The 22,181-nt window shown below is 36.5% G+C and overlaps 1 protein-coding gene and 2 long non-coding RNA genes across 7 annotated transcripts; 2 read left to right on the top strand and 1 right to left on the bottom strand.

The window, feature by feature from the left end:
• Positions 1 to 3,219: 3,219 nt before the first annotated feature.
• LOC145821738 (uncharacterized) lies at positions 3,220 to 4,480 on the bottom strand. The gene is made up of 2 exons (XM_082918299.1): positions 3,706 to 4,480; positions 3,220 to 3,554 (listed from the first exon to the last, which is right to left on the bottom strand). The coding sequence occupies exons 1-2, from the start codon at positions 4,478 to 4,480 to the stop codon at positions 3,220 to 3,222; spliced, it is 1,110 nt and encodes a 369-aa protein (XP_082774425.1).
• Positions 4,481 to 10,583: 6,103 nt separating this feature from the next.
• On the top strand, positions 10,584 to 15,677 carry LOC145822713 (uncharacterized). Of its 5 annotated transcripts, none has more exons than XR_014364386.1 (6): positions 10,584 to 10,723; positions 10,843 to 11,067; positions 11,285 to 11,334; positions 11,459 to 11,653; positions 14,007 to 14,068; positions 15,357 to 15,677. It is a non-coding gene; the product is annotated as an uncharacterized LOC145822713 (long non-coding RNA). The 5 variants fall into 5 exon arrangements; XR_014364387.1 differs by having other exon boundaries at positions 11,459 to 11,574; positions 15,357 to 15,675; XR_014364385.1 differs by having other exon boundaries at positions 15,398 to 15,675.
• Positions 15,678 to 19,265: 3,588 nt separating this feature from the next.
• Positions 19,266 to 20,789, top strand: LOC145822712 (uncharacterized). The gene is made up of 2 exons (XR_014364382.1): positions 19,266 to 19,749; positions 20,516 to 20,789. It is a non-coding gene; the product is annotated as an uncharacterized LOC145822712 (long non-coding RNA).
• The last annotated feature ends 1,392 nt before the right edge of the window (positions 20,790 to 22,181 follow it).

The raw sequence follows: 22,181 nt of genomic DNA, 5'->3' as shown, positions 1-22,181 counted from the left end.
AAACTCTGTTTTATTGATTTAAAACTCGTTGCTCTTCGCCCTTGCTTTATTGATGTATTCTGTTTATTGATATCAATAAATTTGTTTCCTTTTGCTGATAAAAAAAAAAGAAGAAGTTACTTTTACTTAAGTTTTGATTTGAACCCATGTCTTGGGTAATTTTAGATCTTGAAGAACATGAGCTTAAGTAATATTTAAGAGTAATAGTGAGTGGGGTTGAGCTGTGTTAGTGCGCTTTAGTGTAGGGTACTTAGTTTATTATTCTCTTTAGTATTTTTAAATTAGTAGTGACGTATAATTTTCATACTTGGTTTAGGGCACTAGTTGGCCTTTTATACTCTATTCGAGGATTATATTATTCCATTTTCAGGTGAGTCAGTTGCATGCTACATATTTTTATAAGTGTTCCCCTACTCTGAATTGTTGGAAATTTTAACTATTGTTTCAAGACTAAGCTGTGTTGATAAATTATTATATTATCGATGGAATTAAATTATTTTTGAAACATGTGTAAACTTGACATACTGTGAACTATTTGTTATGGTCTCATGTTTATAATGGTGAACTACCATGTTTTGCGAAACTGAATTGTATTGATTATCGGGACCATTTGTGTATTTTAGTCCATGGAAATTATTTCACTGTGTGTAGTGACTCTGGCCACTAGGAACAGATCCGGGTTAGGCCATGATGACTCTAGTGCTCAACGATTATAAGGAAAAGACCTAGGCTAGGCTAGGTGACCTTCAATCGGATCGTCTTAGAGAAAAGGCCTGAGTCGCCACCCCGAGGATGACTCTTGGTTCGATATTGGATGCAACACGTTTATTGTCTTGAGAATTGTGTGGCATGTTACTTGTTATTCTTGGTATCCAGAAAATTATTGGTATTCATGTTGTAATCTGTTTTAAGTGAAAAATGTCATTTATCATGTTTTTGAGAGACATGAGTATTTTAACTATTGAATTGTGGAACCTTCTTTTTGAAATAGATTATCCTTAGCAAACTGTATGTCAATTTAGTTTCTGTGATATATATATTATTTTGGAATTGATCCATGTTTTCAAAACTGTATATGCTATACATGTTACTACTCACTGAGCTATCAGCTGACTTAGTTGTTTATCAGTTCCAGGTGTTAGAAGGACTTAGAGTGGACTCATGGTGTAGCGGGGACTCAATTGTATGGACCTCTAGAACATTCATTTATTTTGTTTTAGATTATTATGTCAAGTTGTGCATATTTATTTTTATTTTTATTAGGGGTTCATTTAGGATTATTTTGATATGTAGGCTATTTATATCCCATAAGTTTGGATGGTATTGATTACGGTTGGTTTTGCCGTTTATAATTATAGCATGCCACTGGATTGAGTTTTGGTTATTTATTATTGGACTATAGTATAGTTATTCAATGTGTTTATGGATTTGTATTTAAGCTTACGTGTGCCTTGGCCTAAGTCTCTATAGGCCACGGCCGGTCATACCTGGATTTGGGGTGTGACAATAATTATGTGAAAAAATAATGAAATCTTGTATAACTTGAATATTAGACATTCAAAACATGTCTAGATAATGTTTTTACTTATATTCTATGTAACTATAAAATAAAAAGAGAAAACAGCATTATATTCAAAATTTATAAAAAAAATTAAAAATAGAAGCATAATAGTCGTAACGGTGTTGTAACGGCAATGTAATGGCCGTTCCAGACTTTATGTGACAGTGGTGACCGTTACAGTTATGAATTTTTGTCATACCATTATAGCAGTCATAACGGGTGATAGTAACCACTACAATCGTTATGTAATGGTTGCAGCTACTTTTTAAAACCTTGATTATAGCAAATACGAGTGGGATTGGCAACTTTAAAACATATCAAGATAAAGGTAGGTGAAGGAGAAGTTGAAGTGACAAAGGAGGTGTAGAAGGTAGGAGGGGACTAGTGGATGGCGGCGAAATGCACAAATAACACATTTATAGTGCAATTATAACATTTCGTGTTTGGGGTCGACATCATGACCAAAGCAGTCAAGTCCTTACTTACAACCCAACTCTCACTAATTAGGTGTTGACTTCTAGTTGCATGGGTTAACTCCTTAAGTTAATTTATAAAATACAGAAGCTCAAATGTGAGAATATGTCAGCGGTGATCTTGAGGGTTTTGGGTGATTGTTGTAGCTGGTTCTGTGGCGACTAGGTTGCTGGGTAAGGTAGAAGGGGTTGGGGGTGGAGGGGATTGAGAGTATGGTGAGTTGAGGGAAGGGGTTGGGTGGCAAAAAAGAACTATGAAGAGGGTGGGGTAGGTTAAAAAGGGTCACAGTGGTGTTGGAAATGATGAGAATAGTTAGGGAGAGTAACAAGGTGCGTGAAAAAGGGGTAGGGGTGGTAAAGGAGAGCAAGGAGCAAGCTAGGGTGACAAAGGAAGGTAGGGAAGCTAAAGGATTGACTGGCAATGGCAAGGAGTACTAGACTATTTTTTTTTGAACAGCAAAAAACAACCCTTTATTGATGAAAATTTCCAAACATGAATTACATAAAATAAAGGAAGAGGAAGTGCAAAAGGCATCAAAGCAAACCGCACGATCCCAACTAGGTTGGCACCGCAAGGAAAGCCCAATCATTTGCCAGCACACCTTAAGGTTGAAGAGAAAACAACCACAAGATACACAGAAAAAACCAAAACAGTCCACCAATAAACTCCCCTTTACATCAGTCTAGCAGACCACTACCACGACCAACCCAAACCACAACCAGCAAACCACTACCACTACCACTACCACCAACATGCACCATCACAGACCTCACACGAATGCAACCACACTCCAGAGAAACCAAGGCCAATATAGAGCAATATACAGCAGAATACCAAGCTCTAGGCCACTGACCAAAGCATACACCTCCCAAGGAATTGGATAATGGACTGATGCAGCAAGCCTCATAGTGATGCAGACCACACTCCAGAAAAATAGCAGCAAAACACAAGGTGATGCAGACCACACTCCACTACAATCCTATTGCCAAGAAACAAGGAATTAGATGATGGACTGATGCAACAAGCCTCACAGTGATGCAGACCACACTCCAGAAAAATAGCAGCAAAACACAAGGTCACAATCCAAAGTTCAAGGTCATCTCAATCATCACCAATGTACATACTAACCAAACAAAAACAAAAAATAGCAGCATGAAGGACATGATAGCAACAGACATCTTTACTCAGCCAATACCCATACTACAGAACCTTACATGTTGCAGGATGTTCACAATATTAGTTACTGAAAACCCTGAGAAAGAAGAGCCAATAGCTTTGCTCCACATCGCAACTCGCACTTTAATGACCTCACATAGCTCCTCAAAATTTGGATGAATGCCATTAAAAATGCAATCATTTCTCAGTTTCCAGATGGACCAAAGCATAGCTAGAGGCATGGCTTCCAGAATAGCCTCTCTTGTTTTCTCATCCTTGTACCAGCCCACCATTCTAATAAACAATGTACAGTACCAGGTTGAACCCATAGCAACCCCCATCAATTTAGCATATGTGACCAAACCTTCCAAGCAAAAGGGACATGCAAAAGCACACGATTGGCATTCTCCACTCCCACATTGCAGAAAAGCAATTCACATTGGCCTCATCATAGAGCACTTTAATTCGATGCAAAAAATTGGAAGTCTTTATCCTCCCTTTCCATGCCAACCAACCAAAGAATTGAGCTCTAGGTGAAGATACATTGTTCCATATAAGATCAGTTACCTTACACATTGTATGTAAAGAATTATCGCACCACTTATAAGCAGATGAGACAGTGATGTTTCCTGATGGGTCTGCTTTCCAATGCAAAGAATCAGCCATATTTTCCCTAAGATCTGGAGCATTCATCAGCAGTAGTTTCAATCTATTCAAATCCTTCACCTCCCACTGAAAGAGTGATCTTCTGAAATTAAGGTTCCACTCCACCTCACTATTCCTTCTAATATAAATCACATTCATAGATTCAAACTTATAGAAAGAAAAGGAATAGAGCCTAGGGAAAGCTTCCATCAAGCACACATTATTGCACCATGTACCTCTCCAGAACAAAGTGCTTTTCCCATCCCCAATCACTAGAGCAGAGTTTTCTTTAAAGAATTCCACCAAATCAGGTCTAGTTCGAGCAACACCCAAAATGCTAGCCCAGATACATGAGTTCCTAGTGTTATCAACAGGTTCTGGACACCACCCAACACCCACCTGATTGTATTTGTTATGAATCACCTGTTTCCACAGAGCATTAGGTTTAGCCCCAAACCTCCACCACCATCTCAATAAGAGACAATCATTCATAAGTCTAACCCTGTTTACCCCTAAATCCCATTGTTGTTTGCCTTTTGAAATGACCTTCCATTTGACCAAATATATTTTCCTTCTGAAGCCATCCCCTCCCCATAGAAAATTAGATTGAATTGACACAAATTCCTTAGCAACCCCTGCTGGCATTTTGAACAAAGATAGATAATAAATTGGTAAGCTAGACAACACAAATTTAATCAAAGTCACCCTACTAGCAAAAGAGAGGAATCTTCTCTTCCAAGAAGCAAGTCTTTGTTTGCATTTGGCTAACACTAGCTGCCAGGTTCTTTTTGACGTTGGACTTGCACCCAGAGGGAGACCTAAGTACTTCAGGGGCAAACTTTGATGTAGACAATTGAGCTTATCAGCAATTCCTTGGATGCTTCATCTGTTAACCCAACTCCACACACCACACTCTTGTGGTAGTTAATTTTTAGGCCTGACAGCACTTCAAAACATCTCAAGATCCTCTTTATGTTATTAACCTCCCCCTTATCAGCTTCACAAAATAGAATTGTGTCATCTGCAAATTGTAGGTGGGTGATCCTAAATGCACTTGATTCAACTGCTGCCCCTTTGATCAACCCCATCTGATTTGCTCTTTCCAGCAGGATATTTAGGCCCTCATCCACAATGTTAAAGAGGAAGGGGGATAGAGGGTCACCTTGTCTAAGACCTCGTTGTGGGCTAAATTCTGAGGTTGGCGAACCATTTACCAAAATAAAAACTCTAGCTGATGAGACACACTTCCTCATCCAACTAACCCATTTAACACCAAAGCCAAAATTTGAGAGCAAAGTAAATAAGAAATTCCAATTGATTGAGTCATAAGCTCTTTCAAAGTCTAGCTTTAGGACAATGCCACTCTTTCTGCTCTTCTTCCAGCCATCCACAATCTCATTGGCTATCAACACCCCATCTAAGATGTTTTTGCCCCCAATGAATACTGATTGTGTAACACTAATAATTCGAGGCAACACTGTTTTGATTCTGTTTGCTAATACTTTTGCCAAAATTTTATACAAAGATCCAATGAGGCTAATAGACCAGTAATCATTCAAACCAGGGGGGTTCTCATTCTTAGCAATCAAAGCAACAAAAGAGCTATTAATAACTTCGACCAGTTTTGCATTTTGGTGAAATTCCTTCATGAATTGCAGCATATCTGCCTTGATCACCTTCCAACACTTTTTAAACACCATAAGATTAAACCCATCAGGACCAGGTGCTTTGTTTCCTTCACAACTTTTAACCGTAGCTTCAATATCAGCTTCTGAAAACTCACCTTCCAAGAGCTGGACAGCTTCTCTACCCCCAATGGAGAAGAAAGGCCTAGATAGCCTTGGCCTAATACACCATGATTCAGTAAATTGGTTAATAAAATGTTGTTGAACTGCATCTCTTACCTCCACAGGATCCTCCTTAACAGTTCCATTAACTATTATTGAGCACAGAGAATTTTTGGTTCTTCTAGAGCTGACCATAATATGGAAAAATTTTGTGTTCCTGTCTCCTTGTGTTGACCACTTGATTCTAGATTTTTGTATCCATTCCCATTCCACCATTTTACTTAGTTTCCAAGCTACGCCTTTAGCCTCTCTCCTCCTAGCTTGCTCTGCCTCAGATAAAGGTCTTTCTTCAGCACTTATATCAAGTGCATGAAACTCCTCTTCAACTTGATTAAGTTTATGCTCCACATCACCAAAGACTTCTATAGCCCACTACTTCAATGCCAATTTTAATATTTTGAGCTTTTGGAGACACTTGAAACCAGCCCATCCCACCACATTAGCTTCTAGCCACATATTCTCCACAAAAGATCTGAACTTAGGATGTAGGGTCCAAGCATTTAGAAATCAAAATGGAATTGGACCCCAATCTCTCTCATCCTTCATCAACAGAATAGGACAGTGATTAGAGACCTTCTGAGGCAGCCCCCAAAGCTTAAAATTAAACATTTGTAACCATTCTAGATTAAGCAAGAACTTGTCAATTCTACTAATTCTAGATTTTTGTATTCATGCCCATTCTAGACTATGACAGATGTTAGTTATTGGAGTTACAAAGAAGAGCATGAAGAAAAGGGCAAAATTGTCTTAAAAATTTGCAATTCCATGTCTTTATAATTAATATTACAAACCCTGTGATTCTCAAAAACTTCCCACGGTTTTGTAAATAGTTATCCAATTCCCACTTAAATGTTCTTTTAAGACAAAAGCCATGCTGATTGTTAAGTAAGCTGAATTGTTAAAGATTTATATAAAGAATAATGCTTGGGACCCCCTTTTGGGGGTCACCCCCTCACCCCCTCTTTGCCACGTGGCAGGTGGTGATTGGAGGAGCAGGAAAAAAAAGAAAAAGAAAAAGAAAAGGTAACCAATGAGAGAGAGAGGGGGTCAAAGGGGGTGGGGGGAAAAGGGGGATGAATCATTACTCTTATATAAATAATGCTATATACCTAAAAATTATATTGGAAATGAAATACAATCTAAATTTAAATTTGTGTAATGTAAACCACACTCTAAATAAATTGATCCATAAATGTACTTTTTTGCTTACTTGTGCAATTTATCAACACTGATTTAACAAATGAATTGAGTCTTAGTTGATTGATTATTAGACAAATCAACAAGTATATGCAACAATCTACATTATTAGAGATAAATTTAAAGATGATATTATAAGTCTAAAGTATTTTCCTTGTAGAAGACATGAAAGAACGCACAAATTTCAGTAGTTGGGTGACAAAATAAGAATTCAAGGCAATAATATTAACCTGTTTCTCAGTAGAAGAAGCTGAATGTATATATATTATCCCAAATTTATAATTTTCTTGCCTCTCTAACTATTTTATTTTATTTTTTTTTTCATCCCAAGCAAAACTCTCACCCCTGTAAACACAATTTTTTTTTTCTCCCCATCCTTTTCTATAGCCTCCCATAGACATAAAAGCATACGAGGAAGAAAATTAAGGAGAAACGAAAAGGGGAAAAAAAAAAAAAAAACTAAACTACACTAAACTAATTTGTCAAAATCTTCGGCTCTGACGGCAAAATATACTATTTGTACACGAAGTGCTGGTAGGGTTGGGTTCAGTCGACTTCTTCTTTGATTGGAAACTAGTCATCAAGTTTTGCTGAGAACTGATTCATATTATTTTCTTTAGCTTACTGTTATTGATGGAAAAAAAAACCTCTTCTCCCTGTTCAGCTAGGGTTTTAGCCATGATTTAGCTTGGCTAAGAATTGGCTCAAATCGTATTCTTCAGTGTACTATGATCGATCCGAAAGCTCCCCTAGTCCACCAAGGATGGCTTTTAATCCCTTATCAGTACCGGAAAACTTTGAGTCTCCATCCAAGTTTCCCATATAACCTTTCCCTGGAAAAAATCATAAAATATTTATAAAATGTCATCTAAACAAGGAAAATTAACATTAAAAAAAAAAAAGTTTGACATGTTGTATTAAAATTATAACACATCCATAAACTCATAAGTGGAAGTGGAGACAACACCAAATTTTTTTTTTTTTAATTGTTTATCTTGTTATTATCTACCGATGTGAACAGATCAAGCAACTGGTCTGTATTCATTGTTTTGAGACTGGCATTTTCTGTATTTATGACAGCATCAACTACTGATAATTTAAACTTCTGGAGGCCCATTTGTCTCTCCTCTATGGGTCCGCACATAATGAGACGACGTACATTCACCACTTTTCGCTGACCTAGCCTGTGTGCTCTATCCATTGCCTGCAAATGTGTTATGTCAGACACAATGGATCTCTCACAACAAAGTGATCCATTTCTCACAAGTCCCTCTTGATGGAAATACCCAAAGCTTCACAGCCTCAAGAAGCAAGCAAGACTAGATAAGAAAAGAAACTCTAATAATTAAACACTACAAAGAAAACCATAAGGGATCTTGGGCTCCAATAGTATTTACTGGATCTAAACATGGCATCGCTAATTCAAAGAAGCAAAGTCATTAAATGACTTGAAATCACTGAGGACCAAATTACTAAAATATAAAACCAAGGCAGCACACGCACGCATTAGTCAATTCACTACGCCTTTCCCCAACAAAAAATGGCAGCCCAAGCGGTTTGGAAAGGGTCAAATATATGCAAGCTCATGCGGATAGATTATTTTTATGTTTTGAATACATGACAGCCACTCTTGTCCATTACTGTCCTCCAAAAATCTTTTTGGCTCTAGCAAGTCAAGGCATGTTAATCAGGTTATTCTTAAATAACCCAACCATTGAACCAACCAAAATGTCAAGAGTGAGATAATGAGTCCACCAGAATGAGTGGTCAAGTTCATCCAATTTTGGTACCTATTGTATTGATGATCTCTAGAAAGAGCTGGTGCAAATAATTTCTAGTGAAATCCAATAGACCTGACAATTTCAGATGACATTCAGTACAAAACTTGCTCAAGTGTTTTTTAATCTAAAATTCCACGTGGAACACAAGCCATTGCAGAAGAATGGTTGTAATTCTTTATTCTATGTCTATGAAAAGATAAAAGTATCTTGCATAGGATTCCAATCATGCTCCACGAAAATGATGGTGTCTGCTGATGATAGAAACCAAGCCCGCCAACTGCAGGAAGAGATTACAGGTGCGTGAAATTCATAAACCCAAGACTAGTGTATGTTGTAGACGACAAAAATCTTACCATGTGTAGTGAGCAGTAAAGTACATCAATAGTAGGGTCTGAATTAAAAGCCTTCACAATTTCAAAACGTTTTTGGGGCACAACTGATCCATCCAGTCACAAATAATTGACACTGCTTTGAAGCATGCACAAAATAATAAGAACAATGGAAAACGTCAATAAGGAGTCTTTTCTTTATGTTAGAAAAAAAAAAAAAATGCCAGTTATTATTCCATAAAGTAATTAAATTGGTTAATGTTATTTTGTTCTACCTTGTGAATATCAATTAGTAGACTGTGCAAATCACAGTTGAGAACAACCAGGATTTGAATACTTTTCATTTCATAAAAAATGGAAAGATCTAATTAAAGCAATCACGACCCACATTGCAAAACGTGTGGCTACTATTTAGCTACGTTGTTAAAATTTAAACGAAAACTTCCAACCACTCTATCAATTTTAAGGCACACTTTAAAAAAAGTGATTGCAAAACACACTTTTAGTAATGTGGCAAAATCGTAGTCAATCATTTTATGATGTGTGGTCGACATTTACTCAACTGGATCTCTCAATTTTCTTACAAAATCGGAGTTGATCCAAGCCTGAACAACCAATCAACAAAACTAATAATGATGTTTTTTTTATTAATCCCCTCAAACACCTTACTCTGCACCTATCAAACACTCCAATCTTGCCAATAGTCTTCAATGTTGATGTGTTTTCTGCATAATTAAGGCCCAGAAATTCTGTGAAATGAATCTAAGTTTTAATGGAAACAACTGAAACCCTGCTGCTCCTTCCCTCGTTAAGTAAATAAACTCCTTGCCCCTGTCGCACTTTGAGCATTATACTTTAATAGTCAATTGAGCAAATCAGCATCCTCAGTCTTGTTTCCTACTTAAAGCTAGACCCCCCAAAGGTCACCATCACCTTCCCGTTTCCATATCACTCAATACTTGATCTTGATATTCTCACAGCTACTTCCAAAAGCCCTGAGATTCCTCAAGCCCCTCATATCATACACCCAAGCATCAACTGAAACCTTTGTTTTTTATGTTTCCTTAGCCTACAATGAAACATTTTCTTAAGAACACGTGCCGCATTCCCAGTGGATGCCTAGATTCCAGCCTTCTCACCATCATGGTATCCACCTCCTCCAATATTTCCAAATTAGATTAAACATGGTATTCAGGAAATAATGTCACGGCCTTGGTTGTTTCCAAGCTATCTGTGCGGCACTTAGACAATCTTATGTCTTACTTGATAATGCTATGTCAGTCTAACTCACAAACTTATAGGAAAAAGAAGTTAGTAGAACACAAGAGAGTTTGAGAGAATGTCTTGTATTCACTTGGGAGAAAGATTTACAATTCTTGGATCCATTGGAGCAAATGAGCTCCTCTCCTATTTATAGGAATCTTAGGCCTTCTCTAGAATATTCCAGAACATACAAAAAAAAGCCTATGGACACTACAACAAAAGTTGTCTATAGCCACGTTTTTTAGACAACGTTTTTTGACCAACGCTGTGGAAGGCGTAAAGTTAAATTAAAAACACGCGTTATCTTCTTATAAGCACGCGTTACACTGTGCTCCGTCTTCATTTCTCTTTCCGTCTCTATCATTCTCTCTCTATCGTTTTCTCCGTCCGTCCTAGATCTAGGGTTTTCTCTCTCTCTCTCTCTCTCTCTCTCTCTCTCTCTCTCCTTGTGCTCCTTGAGAGATTCATCAGGTTCGATTTCGATTACTGGTTCAGTGCTAATTCTAAATCCATCGATTCTTGAATCGATTTGGTTAAAATTTCTTGACTATTTTTTGTTTTTCTTGATTCTGATTCTGATAATTTTACAGAGGAAGATGGACAGATTGAGTTGCACGAACGCGAGGTTACGAGACCGAGGAGTGAAAAAGGATCGAGATCATGGATCGGGATCGAGACAGGGATCGAGACTGAGACTGGTCGAATCGAAGCAAGAGGAGAAGACGAGATCATGAATACTAGGTTTCTGGTAATCGAGTTGTTATGGTAGCGAAGGGATTCTAATTTATGGATCAAAGGGCAAAGCTCCTCCTAAGGTTTGTCCTCTCGTCGCTACTGCCCCTCTGGTCTTGTCCTCTCTCTCTCTCTCTCTCTCTCTCTCTCTCTCTCTCTCAGATCTGATCTCAAACACGTGATTTACTATCTTCACGTATTTAAAAAGATAAGGCATCATCTATTATTATCTATCTGTACTTATGTTAATACAATCAAGGGTGCTTTAATAATGCTGCTCTGCACTATACTCTTCTTCAGGCTGAGTGGATGGCCCCAGAAGTGCTCAGAAATGAACCTTCAGATGAAAAGTAGGTTGTTCTTTTTCATTTTTTTCCCTACGTAAATCATTTATGTTTTTAAATTTTTATTTATTTGTATATTTATCTTTGTGAATTGTTCACCAGTGCTGAATTATTACTGGATGCGATTCAGGTGTGATGTTTATAGCCTTGGTGTTATTTTATGGGAGCTCTGTACATTGCAGATGGGAGCTTTGTACATTGCAGCAGCCGTAGGGGGGAATGAACCCAATGCAAGTTGTCGATGCGGTGGGTTTTCAGCATCATCGTCTTGACATTCCCGATGATATGGATCCTGTTATTGCAAATATTATTACGAAATGCTGGAGTAAATTCTGAATTTAAGCCTTCCACGCAATCTGTTTTTTGATATATTGTGAAATTTCACCCCTCTAGTAATTCTGCTTGACTTGATTACTAATTAGAGTAAGAGTTTATTGTTTTTCATTATTAGGGTAAATTGCACCACTGGTTCTTCTAATTTGAGTGAAATTTCACTTTAGTTCCTGGTGTTTCAATTTTATTAATTTAAACTTCACACTTTCAATTTCATTTCAAAGTCATCCCTCCATTAGTTGCCGTAATCATTTTGGATGGAAAGACAACACATGTGAAACTAGAGAAACTAAAGCAAAATTCAGAGTTTAGTTATTAGCATAAATTGTACCATTGATCCCTCTAATTCATAATTTATTTGTTAGGGTAAAATATACCATTCGTGCTTGGTCCCTTTAATTTGAGTGTAATTCACTTTGGTCCTTGTTTCAATTACATCAATGTAAACCTCAAACTTTCAATTTCATTTTAATGTGGTCCTTTTGTTGGCTGCCATTAATATTTTGGATGGAAAAACGACAAGTGTTATTATTTCCTCTTAGTCTGTACCAGTGAGAGACTACTTTTGGAAGTTTGTCCCTATTATTTCTTTGTGAATACATGCCTCAGTTTTCTTCCTCCCTTATATATTAAAGGACCAAGAACACTATTACTGACTACCTATTCCAATAAAAATGGAAATAAGAAATTATAACTACTATAATTATATTGTAATTATGACCAAGACAGGTCATACTAAAATGCATGATTTTTTAAAATTGTTGGAATCATTTCAATGAATTCAAGGAATCAAACTCAGAGATACTGGAAAGAATTTTTCCTTGCATGTGAGAAAGGCACTAAGAAGGAAATAGAATAGAACTAGGCATAACAGATTGATAAAAGAACCATTTCCCCCAAACTTTACAGTAACCTCTTCTTCACCATAGCTACGTACAACTATATTTGTATTATAGACAAATACAATTCCATGATAAGTGATCTTTCTGGAGGCTCCAACAAATGTAAGTATCTAAAATACTAAGACCATTCAAAGAATAAGAAATTTAATGATTGCCTAAAATTCCTGCAAGCTCAACAGAGCTGGCAAATTGAAGAGGCCAAATTTATTCACTGACTGAAGCATATAAAAGATGTAAGGAGGTATTCTTTTTTATCAGCAGTAACTGAGGTCTTCTTAGACAATTAGGCATCTTAGACTATTAGGCATCATATCAACAACATAAGATGCCACAATGGTCTGAACTGTGTACAGCATCAAAAATTAAAGGCATGTCAGGGTAGTGTACTAGAATCATCAAAAGAAGAAAAACAAGTTTTCTATTTTAATGACAGGCTAGCCTATGAAAACATAAGAAAATCATCTCCATTCACCATACCTACATCTTAATGTATGAGGACAAGTTCATCAATGAAATAACCACATAAATTTTACCTTTATGATCAACAAATAAACTTGGACATATAGTCCTGTCCTGTATACTGATGATGGCTGTTCCTTCAAAAAAAGAAGAAAAAAACAAAAAAACAAAAAGAAGACTAGAAGGTCCCACATTCACAACACCAGCTGAACTGAACATGCTAAATCCTCAACACGATGACAAACTCGGCCATTATGTGATCTATGGGACCTATTGGAACCTTTTGATGCTTGATTGTAATATTTAAATTGTTCTTTTTCTTACTGGTTTTCTGTTTCATCAATTAAGCTGACTTGTGACTTTTTATTTTGTCCAAGGATCTTGAGACTTTTTGCATATTATTGTCCTTATGGTTTTGGTTCCACTTCCTGATATAATTTCTGGTATTTGCTGTGTGGTATCTTGGTTTCTTTTGTGAAGATAATTTTACTTGGTTTTGGTTTCATAGTTTGTGGTATCTTCTTCTTCTTCTTTTAAAATTTTGAAATAAAGATAACAGTTAATTTTCAAAAATAAGAAAAACAAAATATAAAAAATGCTTGCTCTTGAGCTGGAGGGCTTTTGGTCTCTTGTTTGAACACAAATTATATAGTGCCAAATTGTCCTCATTTGTTTTGATACAATCAAGATTGTGAACCAACTCAACTCTGTCAAACTTCCTTTCATTTTTTTTTTTCTGCATTTTTACTTCCTTGCTTGGTTTTTTGGTGTATAAACAGTACTGTTCTTGATGTACTTCTCAACTTTGTCAAACTTCCTTTCATTTTTTTTCCTTGCATTTCTACTTCCTATGTCATAACATAAAAATCATTTGTAGTGTTTGATTGATCTTTTTTAGCAAGCATGTCTCTTTAGTTTATTTATTTTTTACTCCCAATCATTTGCTTACTTATGTGTATATTTTGTTTTTGTGGATGATCACAGATGCGGACATTCTTTTTGTTACAACTGCGGATCTCCTCTAATAGCCCACTACTGTAGTAAATGTAAGCATCAAGTCCTCATAGATGCCAGCCTTTATGTAGCACATAGTGATGGAAGCAGCCATCTTAACAAATGTGTAAGTTGCTCATCTTTAATGCAATTTTTTTAAAAACTTTTTAACGATTTGTTATGAATTCTTATTAAAGATTAGTGCTAGACACAAATTCTGATCTCTGTTGTAATCAACAAAACAAATGCAATTTGGATGAATCTTTGCTAACCTGATCACAAAATTTAAATTTATCAAGAACCAAAAAAAAAAAAAAAAAAAGACATGTTTTAGATTTGAATGATGCAACTGGTTAGTTATGTCCTAAAAATTGTCACCAACCTCAGAATCACATTGTTTTGATCGTCGAACTTCTTCAATCTCCTGACCCAACATGCACGATCAAATGCATTTATTGTATTTATCGACATGTTTTGTTTGAGTCACTTTCGTGTCCGTCATTTGCCGAATCTTCCTGTTATTTGCTTACTGCAAAATACTAAAACACTGCTGCACATTTCAAAGAATCAAGAATCTTAGAGCAACACAATCACAGTCCTTACCATTTTCAGATATGGCAGTGTCGTGGCCATAGGACTTAATGTTCACACAAGGCTGGCATTTTGTCTGGAGATGTTATCTGAAAATTGATGACACAAGTACAGAAACCATGGACATATATGATGCAGCAGAGTGCTTGCAATGAGTACTCTACTATGCTCATCACTTAGTTCTCCATGTTACATTTTTGTTCACCAAATATTATCTACAATCAATCAATGAGATCCTTTGCTGCATTGTGGTAGAATAGTGTACATTTGCCAGTTTTAAACTATTATTGAATTCTTTCTCTTAGGTTATCATGCATTGAGCCCTTATTTTAAAACTATATTGTCTGATTACTTATGCATACAGTGAGATTGTGTATTTTTGCAGTTATAAATTTATTTATGTTAGATGTTTAGTGATGCTTTGTTGTGCTTGACGTTGAGGGAAATGGGTTAATGATGGATAATGCGTATATATATATATATATATATTAATTGCTAGGTTGCAAATGGGTTAGTGATAGATTTTGCAAATTTACTTACTGGGTTGCATGACGAATCATTTTTGTGCAATAGCACTTTTAAGATCATCATTTTTTAGTCTTTAATTGATAATGGCATGCTCAATGGCTGATATTTTTGGGTTGATAGTCAATGGTTGCTGTAAGAATCCAACTATCAAGTCTATTTTTTATCTGCCTCTAACTTCTTTCTAATCAGATTGAGTTTGTCTTTTTTTCCTTTTGATTACAGTAAAAAAGCTTTTATGATCTTGAGAATGACAAAGATTACAGTAAAAAAGCTTTTATGATCATGAGAATGACAAAGAATGGAAGGATGATTCAGGTATATATCATCATTTTGCTGAAGAGGATTGGATGACTAGAAGATGAAGTTATTTTCAAAGTTTGGAGGGCACACTCCATATATTTTTTTTATTATTAAAATGTAAAAGTATTAGTAATTTTTATTTTTATTGTTTTTGTATTGATTTAACATATTGTGTTTTAAGGGTTTTTTTTTTATTTATAAGTTGTGGAAAATTAAAAAATGGATATTGACTCACATTATGGTATATATTTTGAAAATGGTGATGGGTAATAGGTTTGCTTTGAACAAAAGTAAAAGCATAATTAATTATGAATTTTTTTTTTTAAAAAAAGAGAAAAGGTGGCGTTTTCGTAAAAACGTCGCAAAATATCGTCATGATTACGTCATAGTTAACCCTTCTAACGGACACTGTTAACCGAGGTTAAGAATCAGTGGCGCTTTAAAGAAACGTCGTCAAAAATCTTTAGTGGCGTTTTTAAAATGCCACCAAGATATGACGGCGGCCACATCTGCGACGAATTTTGTAAACGTTATTTTATATTTTTGCAGCGTTTTTTAGGCCTATTGCGGCGTTTTACAAACGCCGGTAAATCTCAATTTTCCTGTAGTAGGAGAAGCTTCTCATGGAAGCTTTCCTTATCCTGTAAGAGGGTTCTAGAATTCTCCCTAAAAATATCTATATAAATCTCTACCTCATTCTAGAAATAGTTATAAGGATTTTTTACCATCTCCATTTCTCTAGGTGGTTCTAGAAGCTTCTATTGCTTCCATCTTTCTAATATTCACTTGAATATTCTAGAACCTCTTTCTAGATCCTTTTATAGAATTATGTACTATATTCTCATATTTTCTCAAGTCTTATAGGAGCTTCTTGAATATTCCATTAGCATCCCTTCCTTGAGACTTCCTTTTGGTAGGTAATTTTGTTTAGGTAAGTTGGTGGGACATGACATTCTTCCCCACTCATGCTTGCGATGCCCTTGTCGCGACTTCTTCCTCAAAGTCGTAGGTTTTATCCTTGACTTGCACCTTCTTAGATTTTCCTTGTTCACTTGCCCTATTGATGACTTAACAACTGTGCATGTCGGTGGACTATCTTCTGTAGAGCCAGTCATCTTCTTGACAATGCCTACTACCTCTTTCTTATCCGTCCCTAACTTAATATACATAGCTGACAGAAGTTTGAGTTTAGTATTCAACTTACTCACCATTGGTACCATGCAAGGTTAGCCCTCCATAATGCACATAATGTTGTTGAGAGGTAATAGTGCTACGTTGAATTCCCTCAAGAACTCCTTTCCTAGCATCACATCATAGTCATCAAGTGATGCTATCGAAAAATTGACTTTTTCGCACCACCCACCATGGCGCTGCTCAACCCCTCGAGCCATGCCATTTACGGGCTTTGCCTTGGTGTTCACCATTTTCATCAATCCTTGACCCTTGTCAAGTTTAAGAACAAGCCTCTTTGCCTCCTCCGCATTGATGAAGTTGTGCGATGCACATGTGTCTACCATGACTTGGGTCACTTTCCCATTGATCTTGGCATCTACGTACATTAAACCCTTATCCCATTGGGCCAATGTAGTAGGCTTTGATTCGATGGCACCAAGCAGCTGTAGAGATCCTATTTGCGGAGTCTCTACTTTTTCCCGTTCTTCAATCATGGCATCGAGGGCTTGCCTCTTGAGACACTCTCTCGCCCAATGTGGCCCGTCAGATAGGAAACGATTGGTTTTGGGTTTGAATGTCTCCCTGTTTTCTCTGACCTTGCCTTTGCCCTTTTTGCCAGTGAGAGGTCTGTCGTGTCTTTCCTTGCGCCGAATGCCTTCATCCTCATCTTCCCCACTTTCACTAAAACTTCTGCTAGGGTCACCCTTGGATGTCTTGGCCTTGCCATCCCCACATTTGTACTCAATAAGTAATTCTACCACTGCCATGGCCGTTGCAAGGTCTTGCACGCCTTGGCGTCGTCACTCTTGCTCTGCCCATGGTTGTAGGTTGTCTAGAAAGTTGAAGAGCAATTCCTCAGCAGTCATATTCGGGATTTCAAGCATGCGTGTAGAGAATTCCCTTACATAGTCCCAAATAGACTTTGTGTGTTTAAGATTTTTCATGCACTTCCGTGCTTGATAGGCCACAACCTCGGGATAAAATTGCTTCTTAAGTCCCCTTTTGAAATCATCCCAAGTTGCTATGGTATATGTACCTTTCTCAATGTCAGCATGTTGGCGATGCCACCGTAGTGTTGCTGTATCAGCACGGTAAAGGATTGTGGTTCATACCTTGGCATCTTCCTCGGTTACTGCTATCGCCTCGAAATATCTTTCCATATGCCACAAGTAGTTGTCCACTTCTTTGGCATCCCTCTTTCCATCAAAAGGCTTTAGCTTTGGCACCTCCACCTTAGATGTCCTCGGCAAGGTCACTATCACATGCCAAATTCGGGCATGATCAGTCGTGGCTCACAGGGACTCAGCCCAAGGCATACGTAACCCTAAACATGAACCCAAAATCACGAAGAATAAATGTGATGATAACCCATAAATAAATAAATCAAAACTCCATCCAGTGACAAGTCACAAGTATAAATAGTAAAACCAACCACAACCAACTTTCAAAAATATATACTAAATGGAACACAAAACGCCCACAAAATAAAATAATTCTAAATAAAAAATTCAACCACAATATATGCACAAAACCTGACATAACAAGCTAAAACAAAATAAATGAATGTCCTAGAGGTCCATGCAATTGAGTCCCCGCTACGCCATAAGTCCACTCTAAGTCCTTCTAACACTGGGAAGTGATAAACAACTAAGTCAGCTGATAGCTGTGAGAACCCGAATATAAAAATTAAGTAAATAATTAAATAATAATATTACAAATCTCAAATATTTTATTATGAATCTTTAAGTGCAAATTAAATATTATTGGAGGATCTTTTAATTAATTTTAAACCTAAAATAAATTTATGGTGAAAGTCATTGATTGAGAAGCAAGGTTTATTATTAAAAAAAAAAAAAAAAAAGAGAGAGAGAGGAGGGTGTGACTTGAACTCTAGACCATAAGGTTAATATATAAGACTCCTACCATTTGAGTTCCATGTAACTTATATATGTATTTTGTATATTTATCTATCTATTTGACCTAAGTGTGCCCACCACTAGTATAAAATAAAATAAACACAAACCCTACTCTATTATTTGTTCACCACATAGGGCAACAACACAGCAGCCACGGGAGAAGGTTTGAGAGAAGGAAAAAAAGAAGAAGATGTTGCAATCAAAGAACTTTTGGGTGTGTTGTGTTGTGTTGTGTGTGATCATCAAAGGTTAGTCCTCTTAGGTTTTCTTCTCTTCTTTCTTTGTTCTATCCTTATTCTATAATTATTTTATTCATTCATGGAGAGGTTGTAGGTTTATGTATTGTGTATATAGATATCCTATTAAGAAACTTGAGGAGCTAAATTTATGTGTAAAGATTGGGTGTAATTTTCAGTCCAAAAAATTCTGCACAGAATCGCAAACTTTAAAAATCAAGAAAACATATCAAACGGATGAATTTTAATCTGAAATTTTTACAGTAGATCAATTACACATTGAATTGCATATCTGAATTTTTTCATAATTTTTGGGAGTCAAAATACATATAAATTGAGGTATTCAAATCTGTCCAGGAAACCAGTCCGAAACAGTAAATTCGGGAGTGTTGTTCTCTTTGGGTATAAATCCAAAAATTATCAAATTAGTGTCATTAGAACCGGTTACGAGTCTAGTTTCGTACATTTTTGGCTTTGCATTGATTGCTCGTGTATATTAAGAGAACCGTCAATTTCTTTAAAGTGCTGCAGAAAACAACCTGTTTGGATATAATAAATTGTAGATAATTATTTTGATAAGAAAATCAAGTGAAACCAATTGGGTTTGAAACTTAGGATATATTAGTTGATATCTGGAGGTTATTGGAATTTTTCGAATAGCGTGGAGTGGGTTTTGTAATTTTCAAAGTTAGCGAGTAGGTTGGGAAGGCTTGTTTGAAATTCTGTTTTATCTTAAAGTCACAATTAATTAAGTTTTGACCGGAACCCATGTCTTGGGTGATTTTAAACCTTGAAGAACATGAACTTACGTAATATTTAAGAGTAACGGTGAGTTGGGTTGAGCCGTGTTAGTGCGCTTTAGTTGAGGTTACTTAGTTCCTATTTTGTTAGTATTTTTAAATTAGTTGTGACGTGTAGTTTTTATACTTGGTTCAGGGCACTAGTTGGACTTTTACACTCTATTTGAGGATTATATTATTTCGGTTTCAGGTGAGTAGTTTCATGCTACGTATTTTTATAAATGTTTCCCTTACCCTGAACTGTTGGAAAATTAAATTGTTGTTTCAAGACTAAACTGTTTTGATAAATTATTATATTATCAATTGAATCAAATTATTTCTGAAACATGTGTGAACTTGGCATACTGTAAACTATTTGTTTTGGTCTCATGTTTATAATGATGAACCACCATGTTTTGCGAAAACTGATGTGTATTGATATTGGGACCAAGTGTGTATTTAGTCCAGGGAAATTATTCCACTATTGTGTGGTGACTCTGGCCACTAGGGAACAGATCCGGGTTGGGCCGTGATGACTCTAGTGCTCAACGATTGTAAGGAACAGACCTTTAAAAACAACTAGGTGACCTTCAATCGGATCGTCTTTGAGAAAAGGCCCAGGTGCCACCCTGAGGATGACTCTTAGTTCGGTATTGGATCCAACGGGGCTTATAGCCTGAGAAATGTGTGGCAGATTATTTGTTTTTATTGGTACCCAGAAAATTATTGGTGTTCATGTTATAATCTGTTTTAAGTGAAAAATGTCGTTTATCATGTTCTTGCGAGACATGAGTATTTTAAGTGTTGATTTGTGGAACCTTCTTTTTGAAACAGATTGTCTTTACCAAACTGTATGCCAATCTAGTTTCTGTGATATATAACTTATTTTGGAATTGAACCCTGTTTTCAAAACTGTATTTACTATCCATGTTGCTACTCACTGAGCTATCAGCTGACTTAGTTTTTATCACTTCCAGGTGTTAGAAGGACTTAGAGTGGACTCATGGCGTAGCGGGGACTCAATTGCATGGACCTCTAGGGCATTCCTTTAGTTTAGAGTGTTATGTCAAGTTTGTGCATATTTATATTTATTCTTATCGAAGTTCATTTAGGATTATTTTTGATATGTGGGTTGTTTATATCCCATAAGTTTGGGATGGTTTTTGATTACGGTTGATTTTGCCGTTTATAATTGTGACATGTCTGGATTGAGTTTTGGTTATTTATTATTGGACTATTGTTCAGTTGTTCGATGTGATTGGATTCGTGTTTAGGCTTACGTGTGCCTTGGGCTAAGTCCCTGTGGGCCACGGCCGGTCATGCCCGGATTTGGGGTGTGACAATTGTGGTATCAGAGCTATAGATTTATCAAGTTACATACCTTGCATTTCATCATTTAGACGAGGTCCGAGTCCCTATAGTCCTTAGTAGTGTTTGGTTAAGTTAGTTTTGTTTAAGCTTGTGTTGAATCGTTCTTGATTTCGTTTTGGAGATTAAGAGTTAGTACCTGGATATCTATTTGGATTGTCTATTCCTGGTGAGCCTTTGATGTTTGTATTACCTTGTCTACTCCATTAGGTGGAACAGTAGTATTAGGAGAAATAGTAGTATTGGGAGATGTTTGTAGATCTTGTGAGATAAAGATGGATGGTAGGATTTTTCCAGCGGATTTGATTTCTTTAGAGATGAATGATTTTGATGTGATTTTGGAGATAGATTTGTTGACGAAGCATCATGCTTCTATTGATTGTTTTAGAATGGGGGTAGTTTTTGCTATGTTGGGACAACTTGAGTTTTTCTTTCAGGGGGATAGGAAATGGTCTTCTATCTGTTTTACTTCTTTCCTTTAGGCTAATCGAATGTTAAGTAAAGGGTGTCATGATTATTTAGCTTGTGTGGTGAGTATCGAACAACCAGAATAGAAGTTAGAGGAGTTGCCTGTAGTGAGTGATTGTGTTGATGTTTTTCCAAAGGATCTACTTGGACTTCCTCTAGATCGTGAGGTAGAATTTTCCATTAACTTGGTCCCTGACACAGAACTTATTTCTAAAGCGCCCTATAGAATGGCATCGTTAGAGTTAAGGGAGTTACAAACTTAGTTATAGAAGTTGTTAGAGAAATGTTTTATTAAGCCTAGTGTTTCACCTTGGGGAGCACCTGTGTTGTTTGTGAAGAAGAATGATAGGTCTATGAGGTTGTGTATTGATTGTTGAGAACCGAACAAAGTCACAGTGAAGAATATGTATCCTTTGCCACGTATTGATGACCTATTTGACCAATTGTAGGGAGTTCAAGTATTCTCTAAGATTGACTTGAGGTTAGGCTATCACTAGTTGAAAGTAAGGGATGAGGATTTTCCTAAGACTGCTTTTAGAACCCGTTATGGGCATTATGAGTTTTTGGTGATGCCTTTTGGTCTCACAAATGCAACAGCCGCATTCATGGATTTAATGAACATAGTATTTAAACCCCAACTACATAAATTTGTGGTAGTGTTTATTGATGACATCCTAATTTAATCGAGTAAGGAGGAGCATGAGCAGCATTTGAGGGTAGTACTGCAGATCCTTAGGGAGAAGAGATTGTGTGCAAAATTTAAGAAGTGTTAATTCTAGTTGAGCAGTGTATCCTTTTTGGGTCATG

Source organism: Camellia sinensis, chromosome 3 (assembly GCF_055761805.1).
Source record: "Camellia sinensis isolate YWXY chromosome 3, ASM5576180v1, whole genome shotgun sequence".
NCBI classification, from domain to species: domain Eukaryota; kingdom Viridiplantae; phylum Streptophyta; class Magnoliopsida; order Ericales; family Theaceae; genus Camellia; species Camellia sinensis.
Note: the sequence above shows the minus strand (reverse complement) of the source record. Positions and strands in the feature narration are given on the sequence as shown.